The 19,467-nt window shown below is 39.2% G+C and overlaps 1 protein-coding gene across 1 annotated transcript in view; it reads left to right on the top strand.

Moving 5' to 3' along the window:
• PCDH15 (protocadherin related 15) overlaps positions 1–19,467 on the top strand; it is a 360,972-nt gene that overhangs the window by 258,722 nt on the left and 82,783 nt on the right. Inside the window, 2 exon segments of the mRNA XM_057415611.1 lie at positions 7,471–7,611; positions 9,585–9,697. Of these exon segments, the coding sequence (XP_057271594.1) occupies positions 7,471–7,611; positions 9,585–9,697 (254 nt within the window).

Genomic DNA, 19,467 nt, shown 5'->3' with positions numbered 1-19,467 from the left:
GCCAAGAAAAAGCTTGAGTGCAGCTTCAAATCTTTCTAAATAACCGGTAAACCTTACTAAAATAATAAAAAAAAAATATTTTAGAAACATTGCAATTGAAATTGTTGAGACAGTTGAGAACAATTTCTGTCTAGCATTTGAATAATCCCTTTAAGGTGTAAGTACTTACGCATTCATAATATTTTGTTGTGTAGAGATTTGAAAGAAGAGGAGAAAAGTTGTATTGTGTGCATGGGGTTAACCATGAAGAAGCAGTTGGGTGAGGCACCACTGGCACTGTGCAAATTGAGCTAAAAGTGTGATAACAGTGGTTTAGGAGGCTGCACTGAGTGGGAAAGAGCACAGACAGTTGTGTGCCAAAGGTTTCCCTCTCATATCATCCTGAGTTTTCTTACCGTAAGTGTTGTCAAGATGTAGTTTAAGGACTTTGTCTTTTTATCTAGTGTTCCTTAGCATCTAAGAGTGGATAAGTTTAGGCTGTTGGACATTAGGGTCAGGTGTCATGTTCAGGGCAACTCTGGAGCCCTGCATAATGAAGCTGTGCCTCCAAAACCCTCTTGGAATTCCCGAGCACGAGGTGTACAGAGTCACTCAAACAGGCTTTGTTGTATTTGTGTTGCCAAAGTTTCTCCAGTGAGTCTCAGTTTGGTTTTACTTGCTGTATACAATGTAAGCAGATATCTAAGTAATCTCAAGCAGAAATACAATAAAACTGAGACAATATTTTTCCACTATGAACTCCTTGCTTTCTTTCCTGGGTGTGTGCTACTGACCCTATTTGAGTTTAATTTCCCCATGGACTCTTTTGTGTTGAAGGCAGTGATCTGACCAAAAGACAAAGTAAAAAAAATGGTGCAAACAGGTATCCTGTGTGAAATACACAACTTTGCAAGGGTTTTGTGTGGCTGGGAAACTAAAGAAATGCTGCATCTCTACTGGAGGTGCCTAAGAAATGCTTCTAGAAACTAAGGAAGATGTGATAATGACATGTAGGTAAATATTTATTTTTAAGTGCTACTTTGCTTTAGCTAACACAAAGATATGCAGCTTTGGTTTCTCTCAGATGTTTTCAAGTCTTTACAGGCAGAGATATTTGGCGTCTCCAAAGCATGTATGAAGTCAGTATCTGAGTCACCTACACTTCTGAATTTTATTAGCACAGTCTTTAGTATCCCCAGCCAGCATCTATTGTCATTTATTTTTGGGGCAAAGAGATGATTCTTTGTAGCTGAAGAAATCTGAAGCCTGTATCAGGGTTGGTACAGATGCATAAGTCCCTCAATTTAATGATGTTCAACCACTGACAAAGTCCTCAGAACTATTTATTTTTCCCCTCTCAGTGCTCAGTTTAAGAACTTAGCTCTCAAAAAATGGCAAGTGGCCTGGCCAAAGTAAGAGCTTCTTAAAATGCTTCAGGAGTGGCAAGGGAAAACGTGTGGAACCAGTGTCTATAACCTCTTTGGGCCATCTGAGTGACTCACTACTTCTACACTCAGCAGCTGTATAGAGACTCAGCTGAAATTGCTTTTAAACTGCCTCCTTCTTGCTGCCTTTTCATTCTTTGTCTTGGGTTTTGATTTTGCTTAAACTATAAATAAATCCTAGCCCACACTGTATGTGGTCACAAAGAAAAGGCGTGGTATCTTTGTTTCCTACACAAGCTAATGTATACTCTAAGTTAAAATGACAGGGACTATTTCTTTGTGAGCAAGAGAAAGGAAAGCAAAAGGACTCTTGTGGCTCTGTGGAATAATCAAATCAAATGGACAGCAGAGCAGTGGTTTACTTCAAAACTTTAGATGTCAAACTTGATCACAGCTGGGAAGGTTCCGGAGAAAGAGCTTTAAGCGAGGTTTATTTTCTATTATGTACCAAAGTTTACAAAACTGTGTTTTAAGTGAGACAGTTGTGTGTAGAGGGATTTGAATGGTGGTTGCTTTTTTGCTTGTCAAAGGGGCTACCTGTAATTATGTTCAGCAGGTCTGTACAGATGTCTGTACAAATACTTCAGTTATTCAAGGACACCTGAGACCATCATCCTTGGAGTTTTCTTCATTGTGAACAGTTTATGCTTTATTGAAGTGACAGATGATTGTGACTGCATTTGCAAATTAGCTCTCCAAATATTTTGAAAAGAAACCAACATGAGCTACTTGATAGATGCTTAGTTTCCTTGCTTTGTTTGTCAGAAGGTGAATATTCTCAGAATTGGTGTAACTTGAGGTGTTTGCTTTTCCTGTATATGCCCCTGTAAATGCTGTTTTCGTTCCATGGTTAATTCGCCTGCATATTCTGATTTTATTGATTTAGAATTGTCAATGGAAACAGATGCAGAACACTAATTTTAATGAGCAGCCAGCTTCCAGAGCTCCAGAACATCTGATTTAATGGTTTATCCAATCTTTTAAGGTTTTTGTTCAATGGAGCACTTTTGTCAAATTGAGAGTAATTGTCCTTATTGTTCTACAGGAAGCCTCTAAAAGTAGGACGCTAACACATATTTAGTTAGAGATTTCACATATATTTAATTGGATATAAAAGCATTTTCAGGCAGTCCAGGGCTTGATCTTTTAAAAACTGTTACTGTTTGGTTTCATAGTGTCTGCTGGGGATTTGTATATGAATCATGCTGCAAATTCAGTTAGTTCTTACAGTATTTTTATCTCATGGTTTAAAAAGTTCATGTTCTTTTTGTCCAGTTTGTTATAGTTAATACTTCAGAATTTCCAGATTTAGAATTCAGAATTCCAGGCCGCCTTGTTAAGTTACAGACTAAAGAATTAACTCCTTCAAATTTTAGAGTTTATATGAATGAATTTAAAGTGAATATGCATAAGTGCACCATTCAAAACCCATAAATGGGATAAGGCCCACCAAAATCTTTTGCTTGCTCTGTAGGCTGTCCCATTTTTAATAGTTCCTTTACACTGAGTATGTTAGAACATGTGCAGCCACTTGTAAATTCTGCTTTTAGCATCACTTTCAAATTTTTTTTATAGAATTACTTTTACAAAATTTGCCTTAGTGAACTCTTCACAATGCAAATCATTCAGATTTAATCAAATGCTGTAGATGGAGGTAATTTATTAAACTCCTTACCAGTGTCACATTTTATCTATAAAACCCTCAGAAGTTTTCTGGCTTCAGTAAGAAAGTGGCATTGAGAACAAAGAGACTTGGTAAATTAATCCGTATTCATTATGCACTATTCCACACTAGTACTTAAGGATAAAATCCAGGTCTTTTGTCAGATGCACATCTGAGCTCTTCACAGGTAGACTGCAAATAAAAGTGAAGTGTATTTTTCATGGGCCTGCTCTTTCCTGGGCCACCTCACTTGGGTTTTGTTACCCACTTGGATAGTGGAAGTCACATTTCCAAGCTTTCTTTTGAATTGCTTGCAGAAATACGCATGAAAACATTCAGAAGTTATTGTTGTGTTGTACTTCTCACCATTTTTCCTGCCTTTCTTGCATTACAATTTCTCTGCAATCTGTCTATGTCTGTTGAGAGTCATCTCAACAGTGCACATGTGTACCCTCCACAGCCTCTTTGCCCAAGCCCTCTGTGTGCAGCTTGATCATCTACTGTAAATGTTGGGAACATTTTTGTACCTATCAGCTGTATCACAAATGAACGTTGTTTCCCCAGAGCAAATAAAAACTTGAGGAATTATGCAACAATAAAAGAAATAAATGAAGCTGGATGAGCTTTAGATCTAAGTTTCATATTAATCTTGAACTATCTGATAAAATCTGTTTTGAGAGAATGAACGCAGTTCCTGCCAAGTACAATCCTTGCTCTATGGTTTATTTAAAAATATTATCTACTATATTCAAGTTTTGCTGTAGACATATGACTGCATCGAAATTCATTTAGAAAGAAGACAAAAGATGATTAATATTTGAGATAATTAAAACTTGCTTCTCTGAGAAATCTCTCTGGAGATTTTTCTAATTACATTGGTGCCAAAATATAGTAAATAAAAAATAAATCCCTCCTTTGTTATTTTCAGAAATGACAGAAGTGTTCTTGATAGTCGTATCAGTAACAATAACCTGATGAGATTTTTGTTTATTTAATAACAAATTAGCTAGTGTGTGGAGGTTTAATGATGATGATAGCTTTTAGTCTTCCAAGCAAATGTGAGGAACATTACTCTGAAACCAGATAGAGTGGATTTCAGCAGGTAATTTCCTCTTAATTATAATGTTGAAGAAAAATGAATGACTGAGGGAATGCCAGGGAGAAGTAGTATAATGACCTCTGTTATGCTATGATCTGTGGAATTACTCATGTTTTCAAGGATTTGTATTCTTTAGTGTGTGTGGACCCATAAAGTACTTTTAACTATTAACATGGTCTTTCATATATTACTTCACAAAACACCAAACACATCTGTCGGACCCACTTCTGAATTCTTAAAGGTGCTGAGCACTTTTGAGCACTTTTTTGAGCACTTTAGGCAGCACTGGAGCAGTGTACTGCCTAATAAACCCTTCCTGGGCTGGATTTCCTTTAAGGGCTCAAAGAGGCAATGGCCTCATCACTGCTGCAGTTAGAATTGTCAAGAAGAGCAGCTGTGCAAATCTTCCCAGAAACTCTGTGAATTTCCCACTTGCATCCGGCCCTGTTCACTTCTGTTTATGTGCAAGGTGTTATGTGCACAGGGTTTTATGGGGGAGGAAGGCTGAGATGTCCTGGCTGCCTTGTCCTCTGTATTACTCTTCAAATTACTTAGGTCTCACTAGGCCTGTCTTAGGAAATATTAAACTTGGCCTTATAGCAGCTATAAAATTCTTACAAGCTACTTCTAATTTTAAATTTTAATAAATATTCTTTAATAATCAGTCACTTTTCTCTCATTCGAGTATAGTTTACTCATTGAATAGTCCTACTACGCATCAGAAGTTAATGTGGCAAAATCTGACATGTTACACAGCTCTGTAGCATTCAGTTGCATGGTGTAAAATGCCTGTACTAAATCCATTCCAGTAAAGCTTTTTGACTGCATTTCAGTGCACTTTTGTTGTATGAACAAAATGTTGATATGATACAGTGAGCTTAAACCACTTCTGCAACTGTTTCTCTTGCTATTTACAAAAGTAAATTTCCTGTTTCCTAGTAGTTAGTAGCTGACATGGTACATTTAATAGATTCTCAATAACAGCAAAGCTGCTTTATACCACATCATTAAATGCAGAATTATTGATTCACTATTAATGAAAGTGTAGGCTCTCATATTTTGTCTGTTTAGATACAATATCAAGGTTAAAACCTCATCTGAGGTCTAGATTCAGAGGCATTAAGAAAGTGAAATCATGTTGATAGAGCCCAAGTTTCTTAGTGCTTCTATGAATCTACTCCCACATTGTGTAAATTTTGTGAAATGTCACAAATATCTACACATCCAAGTAACACAAACTTTTGTTTAGTGAAAAATAATTATTCAGACATCAGTGTGCAAAAAAAAAAAACTCTTTCTTTGCTTTAAAGCCCTTCTTTGATAACCCTTTTTCTTACAGCTCTTTATAGTTTATATTCATACTGGCTTCACTGCTTTTGTAAGATGCTGTTATGTCACCTTCTAATCTTTGAAAATAGTAGATTACTATCAATTCTAGTGAAAGGGCACTTGCTGAAAGTAACCTGTTAAAAATTAATGTCTCCCAGACATCCTCTGTAACCTGTCCATGGTACAGTTCATCTAGTAGGAAAAGAGTTTGGGTGATTGCCACCAGAAGTGCCTGATGTCATCAAGAGAGACTTCAGGGCATTGTGATGACCGGTTAAGTGATCAGGAGCACAAGCAGTTTCTCCTCTATCCTTCCAGTTGCATGGAATGATGAGAGAAGAAACAGGAAGAGCCAGCAGATTGATACCTGGCTCCAGGCCTGGTGTCATAGGCAGAATTTTGGGGGTCTTGGACATGGGTCAGTTTGCACAACATAAGGCCTGCTGGCAACATATGTGGTACACCTGTCTCAAAGAGGGAAAAGGATCTTTGCACAGGAGTTAGCAGGGCTCATTGGAAGAGCTTTAAGTGATATTTGATTGGGGATAGAGATAAAACCAGGCTTGGTAGAAATAAGCCTGGTGGTAGCATACCAGTGTGCTAGCGATGTCCGTTGGTCTGCCATTTTGGTGGAGGTAGGGGAGGCTGATCCAGGCAGCAGCAAAGATGCAAGGATTATTGAGGTGGTTGAAACAGTCTTTGACACCATTTCTCACAGCATTCTCATGGAGAAACTGGCTGTTCGTGGCTTGGTTGGGTGTACTCTTAACTGAGTAAAAAACTGGCTGGATGTCTGAGACCCAAGAATGGTGGTGAATGGAATTAAATCCAGTTGGCAGCTGGTCAGACGTGGTTTCCCTCAGGGCTCAGTACTGGAGCCACTTCTGGTTAATTTTTTTATCAATGAACTGGACAAGGGGATTGTGTGCTCTGTCAGTAAGTTTGCAGATGACACCAAATTGGGTGGGAGTACTGATCCACTTGAGAGTAGGAAGGATCTACAGAAGGACCTGGACAGGCTGAGTCAAAGAGCCAAAGCCAACTGTATGAGGTTCAACAAGGCAAAATGTCCTGCATCTGGATCAGAACCACCCCATGCAATGCTACAGGCTTGGGAAGAGCAGCTGGAAAGCTGCTTGGTGGAAAAGGACCTAGGAGTTTTGATCAACAGCTGTCTGAATATGAGCAGTGTGCCCAGATAGCCAAGAAGCACCCCAGAACCCTGGCTCATGTCAGAAATAGTGTGGCCAGCAATACTAAGGCAGGGTTGTCTCCCTGTGCTCAACACTGGTGAGGCCACACCTTGAATATTGTGTTCAGTTTTGATATGTAAAAAAGTCCATTTAAGCTTCATGGTGAGTTTGCCCAGGCAACCTAGTGCTGTCTTAATTTCATTTCCTCTAAAAGAGAAGTGTGTTAATGTCACATAGACTGTCTTGTATGCAGAACTGCAGTCTGACATTTCAGAAAATAATATAACATACATTTTTCCATCTTCAGCGACAAGATACTGTGACTTTCAGGACAAGCTGGATAAGTGTTAAAGTTTCTAGAATATTTACAAGTTTCTTGAACTTCAAAGGAATTTTATGACACTAGCATTTTTGAAAGGTATATTAACCAACATTAAGCTGTGCCTATCTTCTGTTATTTAAAAATTGCAGTAGTTATAAAGCAGATTACTGCTTATGCCTGTATTTAAGTAGGTGGCTTTTTCAGCTCTCTGCTTTCCAAACCTGTGGTCATTTTCTTACTGGACCTCTCAGATGTCACTGTAAGGTATTTTGGGTGGAAACAGAGGACATGCTCAGTAACAAATCCAGTTCTAAGGAAGACAAACAGAAAGTTTTGTTTGTGATGATCTGATTGCCAGTGTTGCTTTTTAATCCTTTACTAACTTAATGAGATGTGTAAAAATACAAAAATATGTAAATTGCTTTGTTCTTGCCTCACAGGGCACACCAGCAAGTCGAGTCCGATACAAAGTAGACGTTGTCCAGTTTCCTTACAGTGCTAGCATTTTTGACGTGGAAGAAAACTCGGGCCGTGTAGTAACCCGAGTAAACCTAAATGAAGAGCCAAGTACAGTGTTTAAGGTATGAACTTATATAGCTGTTTATTGTTATTAAATGTTGCCTGTATTTGATAGATTTCCTTCTATCTTTGTGTTTCTCTATGTTGTTTTATATTGCATAGAAAGATGTGACATTTTGATTTTGTTCATTTCTTTACTTTATTAATTTCTTCCTGGGACCTATCCTGTGCTTTTTTAAATTTCAGAAACATTTTGAATGGATGTGATTGCTACTGTTAGGAGGATGGAAGAAACAGGGAGGCAACCTCATCTTTTGAAAGTTACCTTGCTGATCTCTTTGTTTTCAACAGGGCTGTCATCATAGCAATTTTGTGAGAACTTCTTAAGAACGAGATATCTTGTAAAGTTGTTGTACAGTGGATAGTTTGGTACTTCCTGTTCACAAGTCTCCTGTCGTTAAGGAGATTTAAATTACTGTTGTGTTGTTATCATTCCTGAAGAGTCTCAAGTGTAAATAGTATGGACTAAGTTATGATTTTAATCAAAATCATTGTAACAGAGATCCCCATTTAAATCCATAAGTGGAGGTGGTAGTTAAAAATTAAAATTGAAGTGTGTAGGTGTCATACTTTAACCCCAGACAGCAACTAAGCACCACACAGCCATTTGCTTACTCTCCCCCCAGCGGAATCAGGCAGAGAATCGGAGAAGTGAAAATGAGGGTTGAGACGAAGACAGTTTAATAGGGAAATCAAAAGCTGTGCATGCAAACAAAGCAAAACAAGGCATTCATTCACTCCTTCCCATTAACAGGTATATGTTGAGCTGTTTCCAGGAAAGAAGGGCTCCATCACATGTAACAGTTATTTGGGCAGACAAATGCCATCCCTCTGAATGTGTGTGTGTGTCCCTGCCTTCCTCCTTCTCCCCCCAGCTTTATATGCTGAGCATGATGCCATTTGGCATGGAATATCCCTTTGGTCAATTGGGGTCAGCTGTCCCAGCTGTCCCCCCTCCCAACTTCTTTGTGCACTTCCAGCCTACTTGCTGGTGTGGTGAAATAAAATATAATAATCATAAAAATCGTAACAATCATTATAATAATAATAGGGAACCCAAAAAGAAGGAGAAATAAATATTCAGGAAACACAAGTAACGTGCAATACAGTTGCTCACTACCCACAGACTGATGTTTGGCCCATCCCCAAGCAGTGACTGGTGGCTCCCAGGCAATTCCCCCCAGTTTATATACCAAGCATGATCTTCTGTGGTATGGAATATCCCTTTAGCTAGTTTGAGTCAGCTGTCCTGCCTGTGTGCCTCCACTCATACAACAGAGCATGAGAGACTGAAAAGTCCTTGATCAGGGTAAACATTACTTAGAAACAACTAAAAGATAGGAGTGTTATCAGCCTTATTCTCAAACTAAAGCCAAAACACAGCACTGCACCAGCTACGAGGAAGAAAATTAACTTTATCCCAGCAGAAGCCAGAGCAAGGATCTCTGTTCTTTAGAGGATTTTTTTAGGGGGAAAGGTAATGTTATTTTTTTTGTTTTTATATCAAACTGTGGTTTTAGATATTAATGTCAGCAACACTTTTTCTGTTTATTGGAAGATACGGTGATTTTTCAATGAAAAAATGCATAAATGTAGAACAGAATTATATACCATTCAAGAGAGTGAAATTGATTCTGGATTTCTGAGTGAAGACAGTCTGTGATTAGATGTGAAGGAAATCCCCTGAAAAATGTACTTGAGATTGGCGATGTGTTTTGGAGAGGTGTTTTTACAAGACTGTTGTATTTTAATTCCAGTTTACTGTGTATTTCTACATTTTCTAGCAGCTGGTTCAGCTTTTGGGTGGCTGTCACCTTTTTAGTTTATGGGTTTTTTTTATGCAATGTATGATTTGCAGTGAAATAAAATCTCATCTGACTTTTTAGACTCTGAAAATATGAAAAGTATTGTTGCAAGTCAGTATAAAAAGTATTCATGCCTATAATAAGAGAGTGATTTTCTGTATTGTTTATAGCTAGTGGTCATTGCATATGATGATGGGGATCCTGTGAAGTTCAACACCACCACTGTAGAAATTGCTGTACTGCAGCCATCAGTAATTCCACGTTTTACGCAGGATGAATACAGGTAAAGCATCTATTCATTCACATTACAACTGTTTGGGTTTTTTTTTAAGTTGAAGTAAGTTCCTGTTTGAATGCTATTCTAAGATATATGGGATACAAAAATACTGTATTGTGGGTGTGGAAGTGCTTCCCCTGCGTATACCTGAACTTTTGTACCTTCTGCTGTTCATTTTTGGCTCACGGAAAACAATAAGACACAAAAATAAGGTTTGAACAGAATTACCAAAACCCTTATGTACTTAGGACTGGTAACATATTTACTGATATGAACTATTCTTCAGGAAATAAATTGGGTGCTGCTCTGAGGAGAGAGCGGTCAGCCCTCAAATCCAGCAGAAGCATGACTGTGTGAAATTACATGCAAGACTTCTTTGCAGCACTCCTGTTTGACAAAGTGAGGGTGGCAAAGTACTTGAGAGTTCTTCTTTCTCTTAGCCACGAGTTATTTTGCATCCAGCTGTTCCTTAATCATATTAGATAGTGGTGCACTTTTACTGTCTTAACAGGTTGTCTCTAACTGAAAAGATCTGGACTGTAGATAACAATGACAGTGAGGAAAGGTTTGTTTGAAATTATCGTCTCAGAAGCTGTTGGAAAATGTCAGTCATATTTGAGTGTGTTTTGATTCTATAAACCATTTATGTGGGATGTGAGATAATTCAGACTCTTTGACATTAGAAGGGAAGATGGTAGTTATTACTACAGCTTCATGATTTTGTAAAGTTTACCCTCTGGCAATTTAATAAAATCAATCCCATTTTCTTAAAATTAAGTTTAAAAAAATAGTGCAAAATATGATTATTTTGTTATAGAGAGTGTGTTCATAGGTGGTTTGACATCTATATAATAGTAGGAAGTTATATGATCAATGCAACCAGCCTCCTTATATCAAGAAGTTGCAGCCTTGCTGCAATATGTGCTCTTGATTCCAATGCAGTGACATTATTAGAATATAGTGGGATTTTCAAAATAGTATATTTTCAAAGCAAACTACTGCAGAAAATTAGAAAACAGAAACTGAATATAATATTATTGGCTTCAGCAGACCTTAATGAGAGGACTTGCTTACCTGTCTTAAGGAGTTCAGACAAAAATTCATTATATTTGTGCTATTTTTCGTGATGATTAGAATATTAAGATTTTGAAGCAATATCTTAAAAAAAAATTAAAAATAGCAAAATACTATTAGTCCTCTACTATTGTTGTAATAAATCTTGAAACAAAAATGAAATCTGAAGGAATAGTGCAAAATTACAAACTTTGCACTTAATGATAGTGCAAAGTATATTTTGAGGAAAGATTTTTCTTGAGAGGGATAATTTCTGCTGCTCCCTAATTTTATTAGTTATCTTTAAATGTATGAAGTGCAGTTTAAGTAATGTATCAAAAGATAGTCCTTTGAAAATGTTTCCATTGGTTACTATAATTTCAGATATCATGTCAGTGCATCAATTTCTGAATAATATTTAAAGCCTTTCTGTAATAGTCTTAACTTGTGGGCTACTATTTGCAAAACAAAAGTGAACAGGTCCAATATGCATAGCTGTGAGGAAAAAAAAATGTGTAGCTACATTTAACAAAGGATATGAAAATATGGTACTATGAGACCTTTCCATGATACTCCACATTTTGGGTAAATTACAAAAGCTAATTTATCTAGCCTCAGGAGCCAGACAGGGGATTGGAACCGCTAAAGAAGACTCTTCACTGCTAGAAGCATATTTAGTAATGCGCTTTGTTGCCTTTTTCTTTTATAACTTTATTCCAAATGGCCTTCACCTTTAAAGATCTTGTCTTTGAATCTCATCTGGTGACAAATGTGATCCCCAACAGTGCGTTTTGGAAGAGGCTACCATGCAGCCTCAGTTCTAGACTGCTCAGGCCAAATCCAGCTCAAGCCCAGCCTCAGAAGTACTTGGAGCACTTTGTGATCCACCTCTCCAATGTAGAAGAGGCATCTTGCAGTTATGTCAAGCAACGCAAGGTTTTTGTTTGCAGGATTGTAAGAAGCAACTTGCAGGTTCAGGAGCACGGGCAAAGTTTGCATTGCCTTCTGAACAATGAACTGAGCTCACGCTTCCTGAGGCCACCTTGAGCTTCAGTTTTATCCTAGGGTAGGATAAAACTTTTATCTCACTGCAGTGAAGAAAGCTTGCAGAAATAAGTGGCTCATATCCCATAATACCCTTAGATGACCACCGAATAACCCATGTTATCTTCTCTTCCATGCAAATTCATCAAGATTAGTTGAATAGCCTAGTTTCTCTTTCCAAAGAAATAGTGCTATTCCATTCTTGGTAAATTCTTTGATGCACACCATTGTAAAAAGCCTCCTTAAATCTTTTGGAGACAGCAAAGGCATTCACTCATCTTCTTCAGTGTCAGAAATTAAATGAAAAAAAACCCTCATAACTTTCTGGTTCTGTTCTGAAACTTCCCTCAGACATTTTGGAGCAGGACTCGTTTTGATTCCTAAGGTTTTCAGGGATTGTCACACTCTGCAAACTGCACTTCATGTTTGGTTTCTTAACAGCGATGCAACCCGAAGCTGGCAGGTTTCATATAACCTTGTTTTTCATTTGACATGGTGTATCTTTAGGGTAAATGTCAGTACAGAGTAATAGTGCTGCTTGCCAAATGATAAACCACTGGGTGTGGATACGAGAATTTTTAAAGGATTGGGAATTAGTGGCTTTAGAGTGGATTAGTACTGATCTTTGCTTACATAATTATCATAATCTGGATGATTCCGGCACCATTTTATAGCTGTTTTACAAACTTCATTTCTGTGTATTCAGAGAAAGGTCACAGTTGAACAGTTTTACAGAATAAAGCTGCCTGTGCAGTTGCAGCATGTATTCCAAATCAGAAATAAATACACACACAAAAAAAACAACAACTAGGAGAGAGGGCACCAGATGGCATGGTCAAAAAGGCATAGCCTTGTTAGGCAGATAGGGAGATAAAAGTATAATTCTGCCTTGAGCCGTTGGTCTGGCAGGTCTCTGATGTCAGAAGTACCCCAGTGCATTTGGGTCTCTGCTTGGAGTCCTGTTCACACTAACAGAGGCTTTGATTTATTATTTGTGTCTTAAAGTGACTTCCACACAAGGCAGCAGTCAAGTAGATGAGCTTTGGAGATTTCGATTTTAGTCACTACCTCTCCTGCATTATTCCATAATTTGGGGTAAATTAATTAGTCTCTTTTTCCCCTCACCATCCTTGTTTGGATTGTAAATTATACTGGAGACTTCTAAATGCTGCTGCTCTATACATATAAAACAGGAAAGGGAACCTAAGAGCTCTGAGAACCTTAAATACAACATGGAGCAGTTGCTTTATGACAATTGATAAAATACAGTTCCTTCCTAATGACTAAGATAGATGACGCTAAAGTAACCCCTTTTGTGAGAACTAGGAAGTCAATGCCAAGCATCCCAGCAGGCTGTGTGCAGCCTGCTTTACCACGTTTCTCCCTGTACACTCAAGTCCTGTTAGAAGCAGAGCAGCATCAGCCAAGCAGGTCTGCTTGATCTGGTCAAGCAGCTTGTGAAGATGCCACCCCAGGGGCAGAAGCAGTAGCATAGTTATAAGGGCCAGATGATGCATTCCTAGTGCTTGTTGCACATGGCCATCTTCTGGGGGCATCGATACACACTGCAAAGCCCACAGATATCTCTCTCTAGTGCATCCTTAGATGTGAGCCTGACTGCCTTCACTGGACTTCAGCTGGTACTGCAGGCTATCCCAGTGTTCCTAGCCTACACCTTCATTCTGAAGCCACAGAATTTAACTGCATTAACAATGTGGATACTTTCTACTTGGATCCTTGTCTGTCCTTGTCATGGTATTGAATATGACTTTCAGAGAGATGACAGCAGCAGTAACTGCTAAATAAAGTGTTTTCCAAACCAAGCATTATTTGCTTGTTCCACAAAAACGCAACATGTGAAGAGGCAAAAATCAAAAAGAATCAAAGGTCTGTAACATGCAGACATTTAATTGTAGATGACTAGTCCACTTCTGAGCCCACTCGACCTTTTGCTGCATGGTAAGGGCGCTGCTGCTACTGCTGCTCTTCTCACTGCATCTCCCGGGAAAATGGTTGGCAGTCAGATCTTACTGGTTCTCCAAAACACTGACAGCAAAGGGAGGCACAAGTGCTGAACCTGATGCATGTGGTGGTTATCAGCAGTGTACGGACAAGGCCTGAGCTGCTACTGCCACTGCTTCTCTCCAGCAAAAGTGACAGGCTGGAGAGCAAAAGCCCGAGGTTGCTGGGTACAGCAAGGTTGTGAAGATAGTGGTGCCAGCAAATGGCATGTGAGATTTCTGCACTGCTGCCCAAACCAGGTTGTGGCCATTTGCACAGTTTGGTAAGGTTTTTAATGCTGATTTTGATCTCATTCTACTTAGTGCTGGTGAAACAGCCACGTCTTTGGCTTCCTTGGAAGGAATATTCAAGGATCACCTCCTTCAAGCTCAGGAGCGATGCATCCTGACAAAGAACTGAGGCAGGTGTGCCAGGAGGCCTTCGTGAATGACCAAGGAGCTCCTAGGCAAATTCCAGCATATAAAGGAGGCCTGCAGAAGGTGGAAACAACATAGCCTGAGAGGAATACAGAGAAATAGTCAGAGCCGTCAGAGATCAAGTTAGGAAAGTTAAAGCCCTGACAGAACTCAATCTCGCCAAAGACATTAAGGGCAACAAGAAAATTTTCTGTAGGTACACTGGGGTTAAAAGGAATACAAGGGAAAATACGAGCCCTCTCCAGAAGGAAGCGAGAGACCTGGTCACCCAGAGCATGAAGAAGGCTGAGGTACTCAATGACTTTTTTACTTCAGTCTTTACCAGCAAGAGCTCTAGCTACACTAAGTCACAGAAGGCAAAAGCAAGGATTGGGGAAATAAAAAGCTGCCTGCTGTAGGAGGAGATCAGGTTCAAGGTCATCTAAGGAAACTGAAAGTGCACAAGTCCATGGGACTGACAAGATATATCCATGGTTCCTGGGGGAGCTGGCAGGTGTAGTTGCCAAGCCATTATCCATCATACGTGAGAAGTCATGGCAGTCTGGTGAAGTTCCTGCTGACTGGAAAAGGGGAAATATAACCCCTATTTTTACAAAGCGAAAACAGGAAGACCCAGGGAGCTACAGGCAAGTCAGTTTCACCTTGGTGCTTGAAGCAAGATCATGGAGCAGATCTTCCTGGAAACTGTGCTAAGCCACTGGACAGTAAGGGGGTGATTGGTGACAGGCTAGCATGGCTTTGCTCATGGCAAATTGTGCCTGCCAGATCTGGTGGCCTTCTACGATGGGGCCACAACATTGGTAGATAAGGGAAGAGTAATTGGCATCATCTACCTGGACTTGTACAAGGCCTTTGACACTATCCTGCATGGTACCCTTGCCTCTAAATTGGAGAGGCATGGATTTGATGGTTGAACCACTCAGTGGATATGGAATTGGCTGGATGATCATACTCAGAGAGTTGTGGTCAATGGCTCAATGTCCAAGTGGAGACTGGTGACAAGTGATGTTCCTCTGGGTTCGGTATTGAATCTGGCACTGCTCAACACCGTTGTCGGTGACATAGACAGTGATATCAAATGCACCCTCAGCAAATTTGCTGATGACACCAAGCCGTGTGATGCGGTTAACATACTGGAGAGAAATGCAATTAACATACTGGAGAGAAATGTGGTTCACATACTGAAGAGAAGGGATGCTTTGACAGGCTCCAGAGGTGGGCCCGTGCAAGTCTCATGAACTTTGACAAGGCCAAGTGCAAGGTCCTGCACTTAGGTCAAGGCAATCCCAAGCACAGCCACAGGGTGGACAGAGACTGGATTGAGAGCAGCCCTGAGGAGAAGGACTCAGGGTGTTGGTTGTCAAGAAGTTCAGCATGAGCCAGGGGTGTGTGTGCATGCAGCCCAGAAAGCCAACCATACCCTGGGCTGCACCACAAGCACTGTGGCCAGCCGGTTGAGGAAGGTGATTCTCCCCCTCTACTCCAGTCTTGTGATACCCCACCTGCAGTGCTGCATACAGCTCTGCGGCCCCATCACAAGACTGATGTGGATCTGCTTGAGCGAGTCCAGAGGAGGGCCGCAAAGATGATCAGAGGGCTATGGCACTTCTCCTACGAAGCCAGGCTGAGAGAGTGCCTTGCTTAGCCAAGAGAAGAGAAGGCTCTGGGGAGACCTTACAGCACATGGGCACCTTTGGGGACCTACAGGAAATATGGAGAGAGACTTTTTAAAATGGCATGTAATGATAGTAAAAGGGGCAATGGTTTTAAGCTAAAACAGGGTAGATTTAGAACAGACATTAAGAAGAAATCCTTTAGTATGAAGGTGGTGAGGCAGTGGAACAGAGAAGCTGTGGTTGCCCATCACTGGAAGTGTTTAAGGCCAGGTTTGGCAGGACTTTGAGCAACCTGGCCTAGTGGAAGGTGTCCCTGCTGTGGCAAGAGGGTTAGAACTAGATGACCTTTAAGGTCCCTTCCAACTCTAACCATTCTAGAATCATTGCCCACTTGCTTGGGAAAATCAAATCAGCTGCTTTTAGTCCTCTTTTCCCAGCCTATTATTTTATTGTCCTGATGGCTCTGCCCAGATCACCTTTTGTCTGAGTAAGTAATTGATCCTGAAGTTTCCATTTCTTCCAAACAAGTAATGGCAGCACTTTCAGTTCTTAATTAACAGATCCTAATTAGCAGCACTACGAAACAATGAACACCAGATGTGAGGTGAACCTCAGATGAATATAAAGTTGTGGGATTTTTTTTAGCAAGCCTGTTCTCTTTATGAATATGTTCTTATTTTTAAAAAGTAGAAGTTCAAAGGGACTTGGAATCTTTTTCTTGTTTTGTTAATAAATATCACATCCTCTGCAACTAGAAGGTCATTGCTAATAGCAGTATACTACTGCAGCAGGAAACGTTAACCAAAAGCACCTTCATTGATTCCTAATTATTGCCTGTGGGCACATTAAACAGGTGTTCAGCCATTTCATAGCAGAAAAAGGAAAATACTGGAAACTTTTGGCTTCTGTTAGTATTGCGTTATAGGTCCCCAACCTGTTTGAAAAGATGTGTCCACCTGTAATATGAAGTTTGGTTCCAGTTTATGAGGAAATACACAAAGTTAAGAATTTGAGGTTATTCATGTAAATGTAATGTCTCATTTTAGTTCTCTGAGTAACAGCACTGCTGTAAATATTTGTTCTGGTTAAAAAAAGATTTTGTGACATGTGGACTTCCTGCAGTAGAATACTCAATATAATGTTTTCCACTTAATTATATCTTTCAATACTACACACAGAGACCATCCAAGCAAATGGCTGTGTATCAGAGGATTTCAAAAAACAAAATTATGGAGGGATATCAGGAGTTAGTTGGAAGTTTTATTCAAAGAGTCTGTTTCCAGTTATCTGGTTTACTGCTGTTAAAAGTTATTTATAGTCAAATAGTTATTCTCATTGTGAAATAGGAAATGGGAAATCCTGCACAGTGGCATTGAAGGTATAGGTAGCATTTAATGTTTCAAATCTCTCTCATTTGGTGCCTCCCTTGAAAAGGTGCCAGAACACCGCTCACAATGTCATGAATCATAGAATCATAGAATGGTTAGGGTTGGGAAGGACCTTTAGATCATCTAGTTCCAACCCCCCTGCCATGGGCAGGGACACCTCATGCTAAATCATATCATCCAAGGCCTCGTCCAAGAAGGAGCTGTGCTTTTCTTATCATGAGTATCCTACTACTTCGGTCAGCTTTCTTTACAATGCATGAGAGATAAAGACAAGTATTAAAAGAAATTAGTTATTTCAGGGAGAGGAACAGAATCATTGATGCAAGTTTTAAGAAAGTAAGGAGTCGTAAGTTCTGGTCAGAAATGAGGACTGCAGCTGAGAACATCCTTTGTTCAAGTAAAGAGCAGAACGGGAAAAAAAAAAAACAAACCATATATATCAGGGATTTGGAGGGGAAGGGAATATTTTTGGGGTTGCTGGCAACAGTGAGATTTCCAAAGCTATTCTCTTACTGATTTACTTTTTTCTCTGACATGTTGCTTTGAGAAGTAATTTGGGAATTCCTGCCTTGCTTTCTGTAAGTAAGATAATGTTATTCAGGGAATCAAGATGTTTCCTAAATGAAACCATGTGCTGAAGTGGCATTATATAAACTTCTGCTTAGATGCAGTTTTTTTTTTTCATGAGGCTGCTCATGAGCTGTATTTCTTTAAGCCTCTGTTTAGTTAAGGTCTCATTTTTTTCCTCCCTATTACAGTTCACTGCCATTTTAAGTAGTGCTCAGTTAAGGGGTCTTTTCCCCCCTGTAAGAGGAGTGCTTGGGGTTTTAGTTTTGTCTCTCAAAAGTATTTTGTTTGATAATGGAAGATATAGAGCATCCATTTGGGTGATCCTTTTCCCAAGATATTCAAATCTTACCACTGCTTCACTCATCTTTCCCATAACAGAATTTACATTTAAATTTTATTAATTAAAATCCTGAAAACAAGTGAAATACCACTGGTGACATTTTTGATGAAGCGTTTTTGAGGTGAAATAGCCAATGTTTTCCTCAAACTGAAGCTAGGCGAATGATGCATAGGTTCCAACATGCATTTCTAACTTGCCTCAGATGTCAATGGAAGCTTGGCTTTAGCAAAATATGTATGACTTTGCCTTTGGAATTGATATTTTATGGTGGTGTTCAGTACTTGGTTTGTAATAAATATAAGAAAGCACTCTTTGCATCAGGTTATAAAAATTAGGAAATTATTTCTACAGCAGATACTGGATGGTGGTTTGCCACTGAAAAATTAGTGAGCTTGTTAGCAGATGATGACAGTGAACTAGAAGGATCGTTCTTTTTCCTCTGTTTTTCCTTGTTTTGGTAGTGCTATGTTGCATTTTATTAAAAACTTCTATTCTTTTTATGAAATGAAAAGGAAACTCTCATTTTAAGTATTTTTTTCCAATGAAATATTATGGTGAAATTAATCTAGCTGCATATTCTCTGGTTATACCAGAAAAAGTAAACACAGGGTCCAGATCCATGTAGGGAATCTGCTTATATCTGTGCTTGGTGAGGATGAGGGTCAGAGCTTTCAACACCATGTTGCATTTTAATGAAATGTAGAACTAAGTCACTGTGGGAATGTGAATATGGAATAGAAATAATACACATCTGTAGTATTAAACTGTGTTGGCTTTCAGCAGCGTATTATGAGAGAGCAAAGCCACAGCATTATCCTTGGTCTTAGAACTGATCCTATTGGTATTGGTCTGGCTGACCAATTCAAGTATGTAAGTGTGTCCTACATTGTGCCTGATGGGATTTTTGGGGGTTGTTTTTTTTTTCCTTTTTTGCTTCTGTAGTAATCTTGACAGAAATTTTCATGTCTTCATGTCCTTAGCTTTAATTTAGGAAGATTGGTGGGATAACACAAACGTATTAATGCCTCGTGACAAAGAGTTCACAGGAACAAAATTTGACATTTGGCTTAGAAGACAATAGGTTATGACAGGGCTTCACTATAACTGTGTCCAGATTCCCTTGTCATCTGTTTTAGAGATAAATACCATGAAAAGGTCAGAATGTCTTGAACCAATCTGAGAATTAAGACAGCAAGTAAGGGTATTAAGGGTAGTAAGGAATACATGACCCTTTTTTTTAGGACATTTTGAAGATAAACTGCTTGAGAAATACATCTAATTAAGAAGAAAATACTCTTTTCCAGAGGGGAAAAAAAAAAAAATCACT

This window comes from Pezoporus wallicus, unplaced genomic scaffold (genome assembly GCF_028554395.1).
Source record: "Pezoporus wallicus isolate ANWC-B61680 ecotype Strahan unplaced genomic scaffold, APGP_CSIRO_Pwel_v1 contig_736, whole genome shotgun sequence".
NCBI lineage: Eukaryota > Metazoa > Chordata > Aves > Psittaciformes > Psittacidae > Pezoporus > Pezoporus wallicus.
The sequence above is the reverse complement of the archived record's forward strand: the minus strand, read 5'-3'. Positions and strand labels throughout refer to the sequence as shown.